Raw genomic sequence first — 16,089 nt, forward strand, 5'->3', positions numbered from 1 at the left:
GGCAGATTACTATTTTACATTTCGCAGGAAAACCCTTGCAATTTAGACTTAAAAAAAACGGAACTAACTGAACTAACCCAGATAGCAGACCGTTAGTCATGCAATTTGCATGAAAACCCTTGAAACATGGACTCTAAACGGAAGTGACTGTAAGAAGTGGAAAATCTATGTTTGAGACCATTTTGAAATCCAAGATGGCGGACTATTATTTAGAATTTTGCATGAAAACCCATGCAATTAAGCTTTAAAAGTTGCCGGACTATTATTTGGCATTTTTATGAAAACCGAACCCTTGCAATGTTTTTAGAATGGGGTTGACGACTAAAAGTCAACAATCGATATTTGACAGGACTTGACTGCTTGACTAAACTGCTCGATTCACCTGTTTGACTCGACTGTTCGACTCAACTACTCGACTCGATTACTCGACGCGACTGCTCGGCCCTGTTGGCAGCACTTACGCTACGTGATGCGCGAATACACCCTTTTCGTAAGGGACAATATGAAAGTAATTTTTTTCTCTACATTGCAAATGTATATCTTGATTAATAGACACGTTATCTGTTTTACTCCGATGTAATAAATACGTTTCCGCGGATTTCTCAAGTGTTTTCGTATTATCGATGATTCCCTCCTGTTCTCTAACAGGCCCAACTACTCGAATTCATTTGCATTTAGCAATCTAAATCGAATTTGCATTTAGCAGTCTAACATTTAGAAGTATCGTTAATTTTCTTGGTTGATTTCTTTAATTCGATCACGCATGACTGAACAAGCCTTATAGATCGAATGTCTTTTCTGTATATTTTTTTTTCTTTAGTTACGTTAGTTTATTTACATCAATCATATTCACTACACATATAACAAAGGTTCCTTTCACTACTAGGTGGATTAAATGAGGCTTTTTTATTTCAAAATATTTGTTCCCTATCTCTAGTATGTACGGAGTTCACGCTGCATACCGAAACCGTATAAATACGTATTCAACGTTTCTAAATCAAATATCTAAAAGATTGAAAACCTTAAGTAAAAAATAGTTATAAATCTATAGAATATCTGGAATTGTATATCTTATGATTTACAACAGTTGTTTTATTAACTTTAACGTTATTTTGTACCATTTTGCTTACATGGAGAAAAAAATCTTCTATTTGGGTTTTACCTGGGCTTGAAACTGAGCCAAAATGGATCTGTTGATGTAACAACTCCGGTTATACGTTTGTTTAGCTTCGGTGATGGGTCACCCAATTTATATTCAATATCAAAGTTTTGCATAATAGCAGTAAACATCAAGAAAAGTGTATTACGAGAAAAAGTTTCACCTGCGCATAGCCGCTTTCCCGCCCCGAAGGGTACAGTAATATCTTTCGATAGCTGAAGACTACCGCGTTCACAAAGAAAACGCTCTGGTCGAAAATTTTCTGGATCACCCCACACATTTGTCTGATGATGAATAGTATCTAAGCCCAGTACAACGAATGTTCCTTTGGGAATGTCGTATCCACGAAGTTTTGTATCTTCAAGCGCCACGTGAGCAATCCCTGATGGAACCAGCGTGTCGATTCGGAGAGCTTCGCGTAAAGTGGCTTCCGTATATGGAAGCTGGACACGATCATCCAGAGATGGTAGACGTCCACGACCGACAACGTCATCCAACTCATGTCGCACTTTAGCTCCAACATGGGGATTCAGGAGAATACGTTCCAATAACATCGAGAGCTGAATAGCCGCTCCTGACATGGTTGGTATCAGCAGGTCCCACAGTATCATCACTAATTGATCGTCTAAAAAATTTTAACCAGCTATAATGCATGCAATAAAAGATTCCCCAGAATCTCACATTGAAATGTAAAGTTTTGTCCTTCGAGCGGTGTTGATTTTTTCATTTCCTGAATATAGCGATCTAAGAAACATCGAATATGGGATTCATCGTAGGAATTTATATACTTTTCTAATACAGATTCCAGTAGTTTATTCACTTTCAGGTTTGCCTCACGCATTATCCGGTAGTTGGTTGCTTCTGGGAAAAAGTCCTTCAACCAAGGAAGATAGCTCAGCACTGTTCCGTAATCGTCTCCTTTTTGCTGGAAATTGAGAGCGTAACGACCGGTTCTATGAGAAGAGACAGTTTTGATATTTAACTGCAAAAAAATATATCTTCCACTTACTCAAACAAACCTCCCATATCTTTTCGCGAAAAACGTTCACCGCAAATTACTTGGAAATACACGTTTGCCAAACAACCATAAAATACATCTGGGCATTTCGCACAACCATCACTAAAAATCTGTTTCTCATGTTCAAATTTTGCACCGTAATGAAGCATGTCTATCAAATTTAAAATTTCACTTTCAGTTTCAGCCTCGAGATCTAGGAATCGTCTACCAAATCCGTAATCACGCAAATGACGTAGAACAAAACGGCGCTGTTCTTTCCAATGCGGTCCTTGTGTAAAGAATATCCCTCTGCTTAAAAAATTTTGTTCTCGTAGACGTGCAAGGAACATATCCGATCGACCGTCGAATTCAGTTCTGCTTAGAATCTCCTTGACCACTTCCATGTCAGTCACAATAATTGAAGGGAAATCACCCAGGTAAATGCCCAGGATCTTTGTCCGGTAGAACTCACATAACTTTTGGGCTGCCTTGTGCAAGTGCCAATAGTTGATCATCAGCATTATAGCGTATCCACCGAGAAGCGGCAGCCGTGGTGGTCCACTGGGAAAATTTGGGGGTCGATCAAATAGAAAACGTACACAACGGTAGAGTAGCAAAGCCATGGCTATCAGCCATAGTATTACACTGGTGGTTAACAGCATGTTGTCACTTAATGATTTACTCCTTTACTTGAGATGAAAGTCGCAGTACATCGCTTGAGCGTGTGTATAAAATCTCATGAACAACTAAATCCTTTTTATTCAGCGATACAACAATTTATACTAAGTATGGAATGGCATGTACCTACAAGTAATTTGTTTTGAGGTTATTAACGTAGCGTTAGTACTGTTACTTGTGATTACTGACAAACGGGTTTGTATAGGTACGTGTTTAGACAAATATGTAACACGTGATAAAGACAATTTTATTTCAATTATCCCGCTCGCTTGTTATGAAATATTGAACATGCAAATTGAATGCTGTTCAAGTGCCGTTCAAGTCACTAGTGCCTTTTGCCAATTTTAGGTGATCAACAACTTTAATTTTGTTTGCGTTGGTTGTAATAGTTAGAACTGTACTTACCTTCATTTTTCACAACCGCCTAGGTCTAGGTTATTCGAAACAAACTAAAGAGAGTCCAATGCATTATAGCACATTATTCGTCGCTTTGATTCGCTTTGAATGTTCAAAGTTGCTGAAAAGCTTTTATAGCACGAAATCCAGTTAAATTGATTGCATGATGCTTCTACGCGAGGAATACTGCTCGCATCAGTGGCGTGTCTAATAATTTTATAATCGTGTATTAAATAAGTAATAATCCTGTATGTTTGCATAAAAAACGACAACCATTCAAATTTAACAACCAGACGTGAGATAATTTATCTAATTGCAATTGGTTTAGATACTTCCAACGACGTAGTCGGACGGAAATGCGTGCAAAGGAGAGGCGCTAGCTCATGTCTCGTGTTGTCATTCAATTGCAACAGAGTAGTAAAGCCTGGTCTATTAGCATGAAAAATTAACTAGGTATTTGAAAACAGAAAAATATTAGAAAAAAATTATTCATTTTATCGAACTCGTGTTTCCTGACATTCTAAATTTATTCCACTAATATAGTAGTGTGTCACTATTTTATTTAACATTTATATCACATTTCATCGTGGCACGAATTTCAACCAGTAATCCTTGGGGGTAATAATCACACCAGTCATTCGTTTGCTTAAATCCGGCATTCGATCCGTAGGCGGCTGCTGAATGTTGAATTGTTGCGCTAGTGCCGACACAATGAGGAACATCGTGTTTCTCGCAAAGGTTTCACCAGCACATAGTCGCTTACCGGCTCCAAATGGAACAGAAATATCCTTTGACAATGCAAGCTTTCCATCATGACCTAGGAATCGTTCCGGGCGGAAATTTAGCGGATCACCCCAAACTTCCGGTTGGTTGTGTATTGCATCCAATCCTAACATCAAGATAGTTCCCTTAGGGATGTTATAACCCCGCAACGTTGTGTCTTCGAGAGCTAGATGACCAATACCTGACGGTACAAGCGTGTCGATTCTCATTCCCTCTCGCAGTGTAGCTTCTGTATAAGGCAAATTAATTCGATCATTCAACGATGGAAACCGTCCATTGCCAACCACTTCATCAATTTCATTTTGCATCCTACTGAACACTTCCGGATGCTGGATAAGGCGTTCCAGCAGTAGCGCGATTTGTGATGTAGCACCGGAAATCGCCGGTAAGAAAAAGTCAACAATACCGAGCACCAACTGATCATCTATCAATAGTAAATTTAATGTAAAATGTTTTCCAGAAGCTAAATGTTAAAACAAACCAACATTGGAAACTGAAGCGTTCCCCTTCCTTGGGGACCGTTTTCTGCATCTCTTTGTAGTACAAATCAAGAAAATTCCGAATATGGCTGTCGTCGTAGCTGCAGAGCTGCTTCTGGATGACAGACTCAATAAACGCGTTTAATCTCATACTGGCATTGCGAAGACGATTGTAGTTAGTGGCATTGGGGAAAAAATGCTTCGTCCATGGAAGCAGACTTAGGATGGTCCCGAAGTCGTCACCAAGCCGTTGAAATATTAACGCATCTTTTCCGCTTCTGCGAATTAGAGAATAAAAATTAATCGTAAATAGGGTATGTTGCTACATCGTCGTAATTGCCTATTCCCATCCTATCCAACACAAATTATTAAAAATATCAGCAAAAGGCAAAACTAGTTATTCCCTAATATTTTAGTTAGTTGTCTATCATACGCGATCAATCAAAGTGAGCTGAGATCTATTTAAATGCTTTTTATCTTTAAAGAAGTCCTACCAGCCAAATTTCCTATGTTTTTTCGTGCAACGAAGAAGACAATGTCGACTAATCGTTTTAATTTCCGTCATTCATAAATGAAAATAACTCACGCAAGGCATTGTCGTTATTCTACAACCAGAAAAACTTGCCTGACCAGCAGAAATTTTGTAGAATAACATTTGTCATGCCGTCCTACACAAATACATGCCCGCTAATTTCGTAAACGTTGTTGTGATTTTTAGTTCGGACGATGAAAAATGTTGATGGACGGATTTTAAAACGGTACGACGAATTTAAGAATGAAAGTCAGTTGCGTAATTTCAATAAAATGCTTTAATAATCGCTTTTTAGTGAATTCAAAGTTCACGGATCGGAAGGTAAGTGTGTTTTAGTCAAATCAGCACAAGAACTTTTGGAGTATTCATTAAATCCATCCAGCAAATGATGAAAATTAGAATGGCTTTACTTATTACGACGGGAATTAGAAAAAGACCCTACTTTCATTTCTTTTTTGAAGATTGTGCTGCAATGAAAATCAAGTTGTAAGTTACTCTTTTGAAAACCCAATGGAAAACGGTAGGAATGGAACTTAAGATTTTCCTGTATTTTCAATTCAATTCAATGGTCATTGATTCAAGCGAACTCAATTGTAATCCACTCGAATTGCAAATAGTTCATCCTATGACACAGATCTAAGTGGGTTCCACTTTACCTTGACGAGTGGATTTTCGAGTGAAATAAGTATTGATTCTTTTAGTCGTAGATAGGGCTGGCACGCACTTTGATTCGATTTTCCTCTGTACCGCCTTAGCCACATCTAATTTTGAAAAAGTGAGGTATAATTCAATCACGGTGTTAGTTGTAATCTACAATATTGTTGAAGTAAGTATTGCGCTATCTTTATTATTTACTATTTTATAAGGCTACTACCCCGATGATAAAGAGCGAGGTAAAAAGAGCGCTCTTCTTGCTACCAACGACATTACAGTCTTATAATACCATACAAGAGGTAGAGCAATGCTTAGTTGACCATTATAGTAGATTATAACTAACACTACAACTGGCCCATACACGACTTTTGGAAGTTCTGCTTGGCTGAGGCGTAGTTTTACATCAATTTTGTGGCTGGTTCGGCTAGTTCCGCCAATGACTATATTATTGCATTTATTAAAAAATAAAAATTTTCGTGGTGCATGCCGACGTTTACGAATCTTTAGTAACGTTTTGGGTTTATTTGACAGTACCGTCACAGAGAACAGACATCCATTCAGGTACAAATTTTTCGCGAATTCTTGGATAAAATTTCATGTTAACATTAACTAATATGCTAGCGTCACCATCACTATAGTTTCCCAACTAAATGATTCTTTTGATTTGCACACTGACAACCTTTGGCTCCTCTGGCGCTAGTATATATGGACTGTATGCGTAATGCTAGCGCCAGAAGCTAGCTGTTGTGAGTTTAGTGTAGAATTTTGTGCGCCTTCAGCGACATCAGTACTATAGTTCCCCAACTAATTTGACATAAGTTTTATCCAAGTGGGGACCTTTCGCTTGGATGTCTGTTCTCTGTGGTACCGTCTAAGCCGTAAGTCACGGCTAAACACAGTTACAAGCGTGGTATGGTGCCCCTGAACCAATACCTCAGGATCGCTACCTCGGCCTGTCCATCCTTGTTTTCGCGAGTGAAAAGCAATGCTCGTGATACTTACTTTTACCACAGACAAACAGACATAACTCTTGGAAGAAAAATCAAGAAAAATTATAGTACCTCACATTTAGCCTGAACACTAGCACCATCTATGATCGACATTCCCAAATATCAAATAGCAACATGGGTATCCCTCGAAGTAGGAAGTATTTTTTATGGGGAATTTCCCTTCTTTCGTCAAAAAGCGCCACTTTGACCAAAACGGAGACATTCCCAACTAAGCACAAATTTGAAATAACGGTTTAATCGGTACGAAGAATGGAGAACGAGTCTTATGTCTGTTTGTCTGTGCTTTTACTTTAAGTGGCTTGCCGTCCTAAGATAAAGCCTGTTGAACAACGTTTCTCCAATTAACTCGGCTGTGGACTACCGCTCTTCAATTCCTCGGATACCGAGTACTCTCCGCCAGACCTCGCTCCATCTGGTCTAACCATCTTGATCGCCGTGCTCCAGGCCGTCTTGTTAACGGGATTTGAGGCAAACACCATCTTTGCAGGGTAGCTGTCCGGCATTATTGCAACATGTCCTGCCCTTCGCATCCGTCCAGCTTTAGCCACCTTTTAGATACTGGGTTCGCCATAGAGCTGTGCGAGTTCATGGATCATCCTCCGTTCTCCTGTACGCCGCCGAAGATCGCTCTTAGCACTCGTCGTTCGAAAACTCCGAGCACTCGCAGGTCCTCCTCGAGTATTATCCATGTTCCATGTAAAAACAACCGGTCTAATAAGCGTCTTGTACAGGGTGCACATTGTATAGAGACTTAGTCTGTTCGACCGCAATTGCTTGAGAAGCCTACAGTAAGCACGACTTCCGCTGATAATACGCCTCCTAATCTCACGGCTGGTATCATTGTCCATCGTTACCAGTGGGCCAAGGTAGCCAAATTCGTCGACTACCTTAAACTCATAGCCGTTGATCATTATACTACTTCCCAAGCGGCGTCGGTCGGCCTCAGTTCTGCTAGCCAGCATGTACGATGTTTTAGATGTATTTACCTTTAACCCAATGTTTTGTGCTGCGCGCTTTAGTCTGGTTCAGCCACCGACACAGACGTTCTGCCGATAATATCCATGTCATCGGCAAAGCAAACGAATTGGCTAGATTTATTGAAGATCGTGCCCGCGTGTTAATATCCGCACGGTTCATAACACCTTGTAGTGCTATGTTGAACAGCAGGCATGCGAGACCATCACCTTGACGAAGCCCTCTGTGTTATTCGAATGAACTTGACAATCCACTCGAAATCCGAACACAGCACTGTGTACCATCCATCGTAGATTTAATCAGTTTGATGAGCTTCCTGGATAAGTTGTTCTCGTCCATGATTTTCCATAGCTCGTTCCGTTCGATGGTATCATGTATGGCTGCACTTGCTGCCAGTATTGTAACGACCGGGCACCGTCGCTCGGGAAAATCAGGATCGGGATGATCCTCAATAGCGTATATACAGGATAATTTGAGGTACAATCTCGGGTATACAATGTGAGCGCAATGGGGGGAAATATTAAATGGAGGGTGGGCGACATTTGGAGGTTTTTTTCCGTTCAAATCCGGCTTATTATTTTTTGCCTGAACGACCAGTATATCCGCCACATCCTCCTTTCTACTCTTTCATCTTTCAGCTTTACGGCATCTTCATCTTAAACTTTCTTTAACCAATCTCTGTGGCTCTCTACTGCTTTCTTTTATTTTTGTTAGCAGTCTTTATCCTTTGCAGAACAGCAGGTAGAAGAAGTAGAAGATATAAATGGGCTGTGGAGGAACATCCATGGTGCCATCCAAACAACAGCGAGAGAGGTGGTAGGCACGACGCGTGGAAGACAGCGTAACAGCTGGTTTGATGCCGAATGCCAGAGAGTGACAGACGAAAAGAACCAGGCCAGGAGTCGCCTGCTCACTGCGGCAACGCGTCAAAACAGAGAGAGATACAGAGAGACTAGAGCTGCGGAAAAAAGAATCCATCGTCTAAAGAAACGCGAGTACGAGGAGCACGTGCTTGCCGGCGCAGAGGAGCGATACGCCAGCAACGACACACGGAGTTTCTATAAAACGGTGAGAAGCAGGAATTTTGCCATGCCTATGATGTGCAATGATAGTGCTGGCAACCTGCTTACCGACAAAACGGCGGTAGCAGCCAGGTGGAAGGAGCACTTCCAGACACTATTGAATGGAGAGGTAAATGAGGAGATCAGCAGGGACAGGATAGAAATTGTAAGCGATGGTCAAGCTGTGGAGCCACCAACACAGGAGGAGGTTAAGAAGGCAATCAGTGAGCTGAAAAACGGTAAGGCTGCTGGGAAGGACGGTATCCCGGCTGAACTTCTAAAAGCGGGGAGCGAGCGGCTGTACGAAGCAATCCACCGGATCATTGTCAGGATCTGGGAGGAAGAACAAATGCCGGAGGAGTGGTTGGATGGCCTCATTTGCCCAATTTTCAAAAAGGGACATCGAATGGAGTGTAAAAACTATCGAGGAATTACATTGCTCAATTCTGCCTACAAGGTGCTTTCCCGTATCCTGTTCTGCAGACTGAGACCGTTAGCGGAGTCTTTCGTCGGCGAGTACCAAGCTGGTTTTCGTGAGGGTCGCTCCACGACGGATCAGATGTTTACCCTGCGCCAGTTGCTAGACAAGTTCCGGGAGTACAACTTGCAGACACACCATCTGTTTGTGGACTTTAAAGCGGCGTACGATTCAGTTAAACGAAATGAGCTGTGGCAGATAATGCTAGAACATGGTTTTCCGACGAAACTAGTTACGCTGATTCGTGCGACGCTGGATGGATCCAAATCATGCGTTAGAATAGCGGGTGAGACCTCAGCTGCTTTCGTGACGTTGGATGGACTGAAGCAAGGGGACGCACTCTCTAACCTGCTATTCAACATTGCCTTGGAAGGTGCATTACGAAGAGCAAACGTGGAAAGGAATGGAACTATCATCACGAAATCTCACATGCTTCTTGGTTTTGCGGATGACGTCGATATCATCGGAATCAACCGTAGAGCAGTAGAAGAGGCCTTTAGGCCCTTTAAAAGGGAAGCTGCGAGATTGGGACTTACCATTAATACCGCCAAAACGAAGTACATGGTTGCTGGTAGGGAACGTGGGAGCTCAAGTGGTGTTGGTGCCGAGGTGGAGTTAGATGGGGAACGATATGAAGTAGTGGAGGAATTTATCTACCTTGGTACACTCGTGACATGTGACAACGATGTAAGCCGCGAAGTGAAACGACGAGTTGCAGCCGCGAATCGGGCTTTCTACGGATTACGTAGCCAGCTGAAGTCCCGTAGTTTGCAAATTCGCACAAAACTGGCGCTCTACAGAACACTAATCCTCCCGGTGGCCCTTTACGGACACGAATCATGGACGCTAAAGGAAGCTGATCGGCGAGTGCTTGGGGTTTTTGAGCGTAAAATTCTGCGATCTATACTTGGTGGCAAAATGGAAAATGGAGTGTGGCGCAGACGCATGAATCACGAGCTGTACCAAGTATACAAATATGCTGATATAGTGACGGTAGTGCAATGTGGCAGGCTGCGGTGGGCTGGACACGTGGCCAGAATGCCCGATGAAGCCAAACTGAACGGTGAAGCGAGTAGCCAAAACTATTTTCAGCAGAGAACCAGGAAGAGGCCGTAGACTCCGAGGCAGACCCCGCACCCGGTGGGTGTGTGCTGTCAAAGACGATGCACGTTCAGCTGGTGTTCGTGGGGATTGGAGAACGGCAGCCCAGGACCGACGGTACTGGAGGACTATAATTCGTTCGGCGCAGGATCGGTAACGGACCGTTGCCACTAAAGTAAAGTAAGTAAGCTTTATCCTTTGCGATCCTTTCGCTTTAAGGTTTTGCGTCGTTTGCAACACTTTTCTTCGGCGGTCCGTTGTCTCGCATAAATTCTCTGCCGGCAGGTAGATGTACTGCTTTTCGTCGTGCCATTTGTGGGATTTGTGGGAATTATTTTCTTGCTTTTTATATAATTAAATACGAGCTACTCGCGTTAATCTCGACATTCTTGGGTTGCCACACGGTCACTGGTTACACTGCACACAGTTTACGGACTGCTCATGCCCATTGATGAAATTGAGCTGATTAGTTGTAATCCTGTGCCCCAATTCGGTACTACTAGGTTAATAAAACCAATGAGCGTTTTGAGATTTAGGCTCCAAACTTGATATGGAGTAAGAAGGAAACTTCCGAAGCAGTTGTGCCTTTATAATGCAAGAGCCCCGCAATTGACAGCTATTTTGTAATTCTTTTTTTCATTTTATACAGCGGTTTTTAGAACACGCAACTTAATACTCCTGAATATATGACTAAGATATGACTTAATATTACAGGTTTCGTTGCATCTTCTTTTGTGTGTCTCTTTCCACGTTCTGACGTGTAGCACTGCACATCTTGGCCGCCCGCGCTGCGTTCTCTTCATCCATCACCCTTCTACATTCATCGTCAAACCAATCGTTCTGCTGATTCCGTGCCACATGCCCGATGAAGCTCTCCGCTACACTGCTGATGGCTGTTTTGATGGTTGTTTTGATGGTCTCCAACAGTCCTCGAGAGGGGATTCATCCAGCTCCAACTCTTCCGACAGCGCAGCTTCGAGTGAATGCGCGTAGTTTGCGGCAACGTCTGGCTGCTTCAGACCTAACTGCCGCGAGAGATCTAACTGATAAGAGGCTGGGAACCACTGTAGGCAGGGCCGGCGCTTTCCTTAAGCTAAACAAGCAGTTGCTTGAAGCGCCAATTTGAGGGGGCGCCATTTCGGCTACATTAAAAAAAACTGCAGCATTGTTAAAATAAAACTTTCCTCCTTCTCCTTTAACAACATAGAGCCGGGAGGGTTCGTGCTATATTTAGATGTACTCTCTGCTGTATTTAGTCCTGGGCAACTTGCCACCAATTCATTGAGCGTCTCGACACAAGCAAATCGGTTTTAACCCGGTCGAGCCATCTAGCACGTTGGGTCCCTATATTCCTAATTCCGAAGGGGGTCTTGAAGAGAATAGATTTCACTGCACAGTCGTCCGGCATTATTGCGACGTGACCAGCCCAGCGTACTCTCCCTACTTTTGCCAGATGTACTATGAGAATCTCTCCAAGTAGTGCCTGCAGTTCATCGATCATACGACTACACCATTCCCCGCTTTCCGTTTGTACTCCGCCAAAAAGAAATCCGTGTTGCAATGCTACAAAATTATAGCCTTGATTATTCTGATGAAAACCTATTTGCAACGTAACTTAACAATTGAAATACTCAGATAAACGTGATGGGAAAGTCGTATTGACGCTATTAAATTATTTAGAAAAGAGATCTTCGAATCACTTCAAAATCAGCAATCATCTTTCGATGAAACAGCTAGGTATGAGGACGAAGCTTCTGAACCAACATGAATTCTGAACCGAACTTTTTTGTTTTTGAAGGCTTATCATTCTGATAATGGGTTTCAAGAAACCAACAATAATGCAAGAGAAATGGCGATAACCGTGACTTTGATACGTCGTATATTTCCGAGGATTGAATCCACTCCTGCCACAGAAAGAAACTTTTTTCATATAAAGCAGATGACGAACCGATTCTACTCTGAGATTTAAAGTACCTAGATGGCTGGTTTTAGATACTACCATCAATTTTATTGAAACATTTTTTTAAATTGTTACTTGTACTGGGAATTAACATTTACAGATTGTATACTTTAAATTTAAATTCGAACAGTTAAAGAAGCATCAGAAAATGCTTTCAGTTTTCTTTGTGATATTGGGAGCATGGAAAATGATCTTTTTCGTCAGAATCTTTAGAATACCTGCAGGAATCTTAAGCATAACTTGACAAATGCTAAGCATTTGACGGATTGCGATACTTTTACTATTTGTTTTATGATTAGTAGCGATTAACGTGGAATAAAAAGCAAAATTGATTAGATAGGACGTAAAAATTAATTCGAAACGTGGATACACTACTACATGGAGTGCGTCAAATAATCTTGTAATTTTTATGTCGTTACAAATGCAATATCTATGCGGATAAATAAATCTCTCTTATTTTTACGACTAAATTCTAGGGGCGTCATTTTGAGGATTTGCGTGGAGTGGCAAATTGGCTAGCGCCGGTCCCGACTGTAGGGTCTATTTTATGTCTACAGGTGCACAAGGCAACGACGATACACATTATTCAACCGTTCACCAGCCCCAATTCTCGTGATGGGTAATGGAAAACTCGCGATTGAACTTACAATGAGGTCACAGTTTTATTTATCGTTCACTACAGTTTTTGGCTTCACTATTCACTTTCTTATATCCTATCTAACCTTTCAATTTTTTCCGGTGGGGCCCCGTTTTTACAATGTACACTTTCCTTACTCCTCCAGAACCCAGTCCACTAGCTATTCCGTTACTATTCCTCCACTTCCGACAACACTTTCTCCGCTTACACTGCGGCCTTTACCGTCAAGTGAAACATAGAATGGACACTGTTAGAGGGATCGGCGTTTAGATCCCCAGATCATTATCGGCTTAGCGTTGATCAATATTCCGACGCTTCTGATGAATACAGTTGTCCCCCGTTCGTTTGAACGATTCCTCATGCAAACTAACGGGGTTACTTTTTAATTTGAACAACTGGCCACCCTAAATATGCTGAAACTCGTAGGAACTGGTCGCCCTGCTCTTTGTTATTGTTTTGGTGGTTTGATTCAGTTGGCAGTGGTAAGCAGCGAATATTTCATTCTCCGATCGAATTTCTATCGTAATCGTTGGGAAACCAAATGTGAAACTGATTAAACATGCTAGATCAGTACAAACAAATCGTGTTTATGTGCATTGTCTGCATGAGCAAATGATGCCATGTTGAGAATGACATTTGAACCATTTTTAATTCGCACGTCGTGCAAACCAACGGGGTTCAAATTAAAAACTGTTCAGATTAAAAACGGTCAAACGAACGGGGGTCCACGGTATATAATTCCAACAGCGGGGTTCTGCAGTCCAATTAGCGCAGCACTTGATACTTAAATATTATCACTTGTTTCTCACATATTTAACGTGTAATTATCGACTGTTTCAACCGCGAAAATATGCTCGTGTCAACTTTTTGTATACCGCCAAAACTGCAGAGCTTAAAGGTTATTCCTCTTAGCCATTCCGACATTACCCGAGTCGAGTATAGGATAAACAATCCCCGATCGTCATCTTTTCGCCATCTTCAGCTTACAATTATTTATCTGAGAACGGTGTAGGTACTGATTTCTGCCTGTTTTTTCGCTGATGGCTGCGTGCTTGGAGTGTATGGCTCTATTTCTAACTTTAGTGGGAGGTGTTGTGGCAGTCCGTGCCCTGTATCTACCTTCTGTGGGATGTATTGTGGGAATTTGACATTAATGTCCAAATGTTCCATGCATAACTTTTTTCAATTTTTCCTTGCCTGAGCCGGTACTTTTAAAAGAATCAAAATTGAGTCAAAGTGTTCGAACTATCCCTATTGATCGGTCTGACGTTTCAATACCATCAAGATAAACGAATGAGATAGCCTTGAAGGTTGAAAGTTCAGTTACACTATCTTGTTGATTATACTATCAGGTAATGTCAAACTGACAAGTCAAATGGTAAACAAAACCGAACTGGAACAAAAATTTAAACAGCAATGTGAACGCTGTGTCCTTTAAAATTATCTCAAAAGCAGGGATGTTTCAAAATAATGAAAATTATGAACTTCTAATGCACTGCAAACATGATAGATTCTTTCGATAATGTAAAAAACTTGCTCTGATTAAAAAGGCATTGGACAAAAAACCAGAGAGAAGTAGAATGAGAACCAATGAGATTTTGAATGACTTTTGCAATTTCATCATTCGCTAATAATATTTTTATTCCACAAACTTCGTTGTACTTTTAATTCGCTAAAAGAAAATGTCGAATGGATGAAAATATAAAAACTTAAATTAAATGGTCTGTATCCAAAACTTCTATCAATTTCAACGTTGATTTTTTAGTGATTCATTCATTCAAAAAAGTCAAAATGCTACTTCGACCAATAGGTAAATAACTGAGCTCTAAGCTAAAATGTCAGCTTTAAAATCTCATATCTTAGCAGAAAAATCTTAAATAAATGAAACTGGAAATTTAGCTGCAAACAACATTTTTCGAGTTTAATGAAAAGAGTTAGATTCTTTTATATTAATATATTTAAAGCTTCATATCTGAAAAATAAGAGAGTCCGCTTGATGAGCGAATGGTCAAGAGTTCATATTTTATTATAGAATCTGGTCATTAGTGACTTAGGCATGGACTCCCTTCACACTTCAAAGGTCCCTTCATACTCTTTCTTCATTTCAAATTTTACCTTACTCGATTAGTTGACTAGTGTGAGAAACATGATAAGAAAATTAAGACACGCAGAGTTAGTATCAACAAATTTACAATTAGAACAACTGACTGGACTAAATTATCCCACATAAATAAACCTCTTATCTTGTAACTACAAAAATAACTATTTCGCTGACCACACTAATCACGACCTAACTCACTTTTGCTCTAGTTTCGCGCTGTAATCTAACGACAGTGCTTTATTGGTCAATAGAATTATTGGCCCACATTGCATTTTAACCCCTTAGGAATCAAAAAAAGCACTTACTCGAATAGTGGCCCGGCTTCCTCTCTCGGGATCCGTTCCCCAGAAAGCACATAGAGAAATGCGTTGGAAAAACAGATCGAAAAAACAGCAGGACATTTAACGTAGCCGTCCTTCATGAATTCCCTTTCGTAGTCGTACTTTTGGCCATATCTCAGCACATCAACTAGCGTCGCAATTTCCGCGTTGGTTTCCGCTTCCAGGTCTTCGAAGCGACGACCGAAACCAAAATCGCGCAAATGTCTCAAAATATACCTCCGCTGTTCCTTCCAATCGGATCCTTCCGTAAAGAAAATTCCTCGACGTTTAAAATTCTTCTCGCGCAACAACGCCAAAAATAAGTTCGGACGTCCATCGAACTCCACGCGATTCAGCACTTCCTTTGCCGTATCATAGTCACTGACGTAAACGGTCTCGAAGCTGCCGAGATACATTCCCAAAATGTTGGTTCCATAGAAGCGACGTAACTTTGCCACAGCCTTATGCAGATGCAAATGATTGATCATTAAGAGTATTCCATAGCTTCCGAGTAACGGGAACCGCGGTGGGCCCGGAGGGAAATTAACGGGTCGACCAAAAAGAAACTTATAACTCCAATAGCTAACTAATGCGAGTACCACTAACCACAGAAAAATAGTCGGAGTAACTAACATATTAACCAATTGGTTGAGTTCACGCACCTACAACGACTGACAACCGGCTCATCGAGAGTGATTAATTTTATAACGGACTAAGTCGAGTGGTTCGATAAGACAATCTCGACGTTGTTTGAACAACCTGTTTACT

General features: G+C 41.3%; 2 protein-coding genes across 2 annotated transcripts; both read right to left on the bottom strand.

Annotated features, from left to right (window-relative positions):
• Positions 1–857: 857 nt before the first annotated feature.
• On the bottom strand, positions 858–2,887 carry LOC128735358 (probable cytochrome P450 304a1). The gene is made up of 3 exons (XM_053829848.1): positions 2,169–2,887; positions 1,841–2,112; positions 858–1,784 (listed from the first exon to the last, which is right to left on the bottom strand). The coding sequence occupies exons 1-3, from the start codon at positions 2,816–2,818 to the stop codon at positions 1,159–1,161; spliced, it is 1,548 nt and encodes a 515-aa protein (XP_053685823.1). The 5' UTR covers positions 2,819–2,887; the 3' UTR covers positions 858–1,158.
• A 902-nt stretch (positions 2,888–3,789) lies between these two features.
• Positions 3,790–15,956, bottom strand: LOC128739923 (probable cytochrome P450 304a1). The gene is made up of 3 exons (XM_053835428.1): positions 15,307–15,956; positions 4,499–4,770; positions 3,790–4,437 (listed from the first exon to the last, which is right to left on the bottom strand). The coding sequence occupies exons 1-3, from the start codon at positions 15,954–15,956 to the stop codon at positions 3,812–3,814; spliced, it is 1,548 nt and encodes a 515-aa protein (XP_053691403.1). The 3' UTR covers positions 3,790–3,811.
• Positions 15,957–16,089: the final 133 nt, after the last annotated feature.

The sequence above is a fragment of the Sabethes cyaneus genome, chromosome 1, assembly GCF_943734655.1.
Source record: "Sabethes cyaneus chromosome 1, idSabCyanKW18_F2, whole genome shotgun sequence".
NCBI classification, from domain to species: domain Eukaryota; kingdom Metazoa; phylum Arthropoda; class Insecta; order Diptera; family Culicidae; genus Sabethes; species Sabethes cyaneus.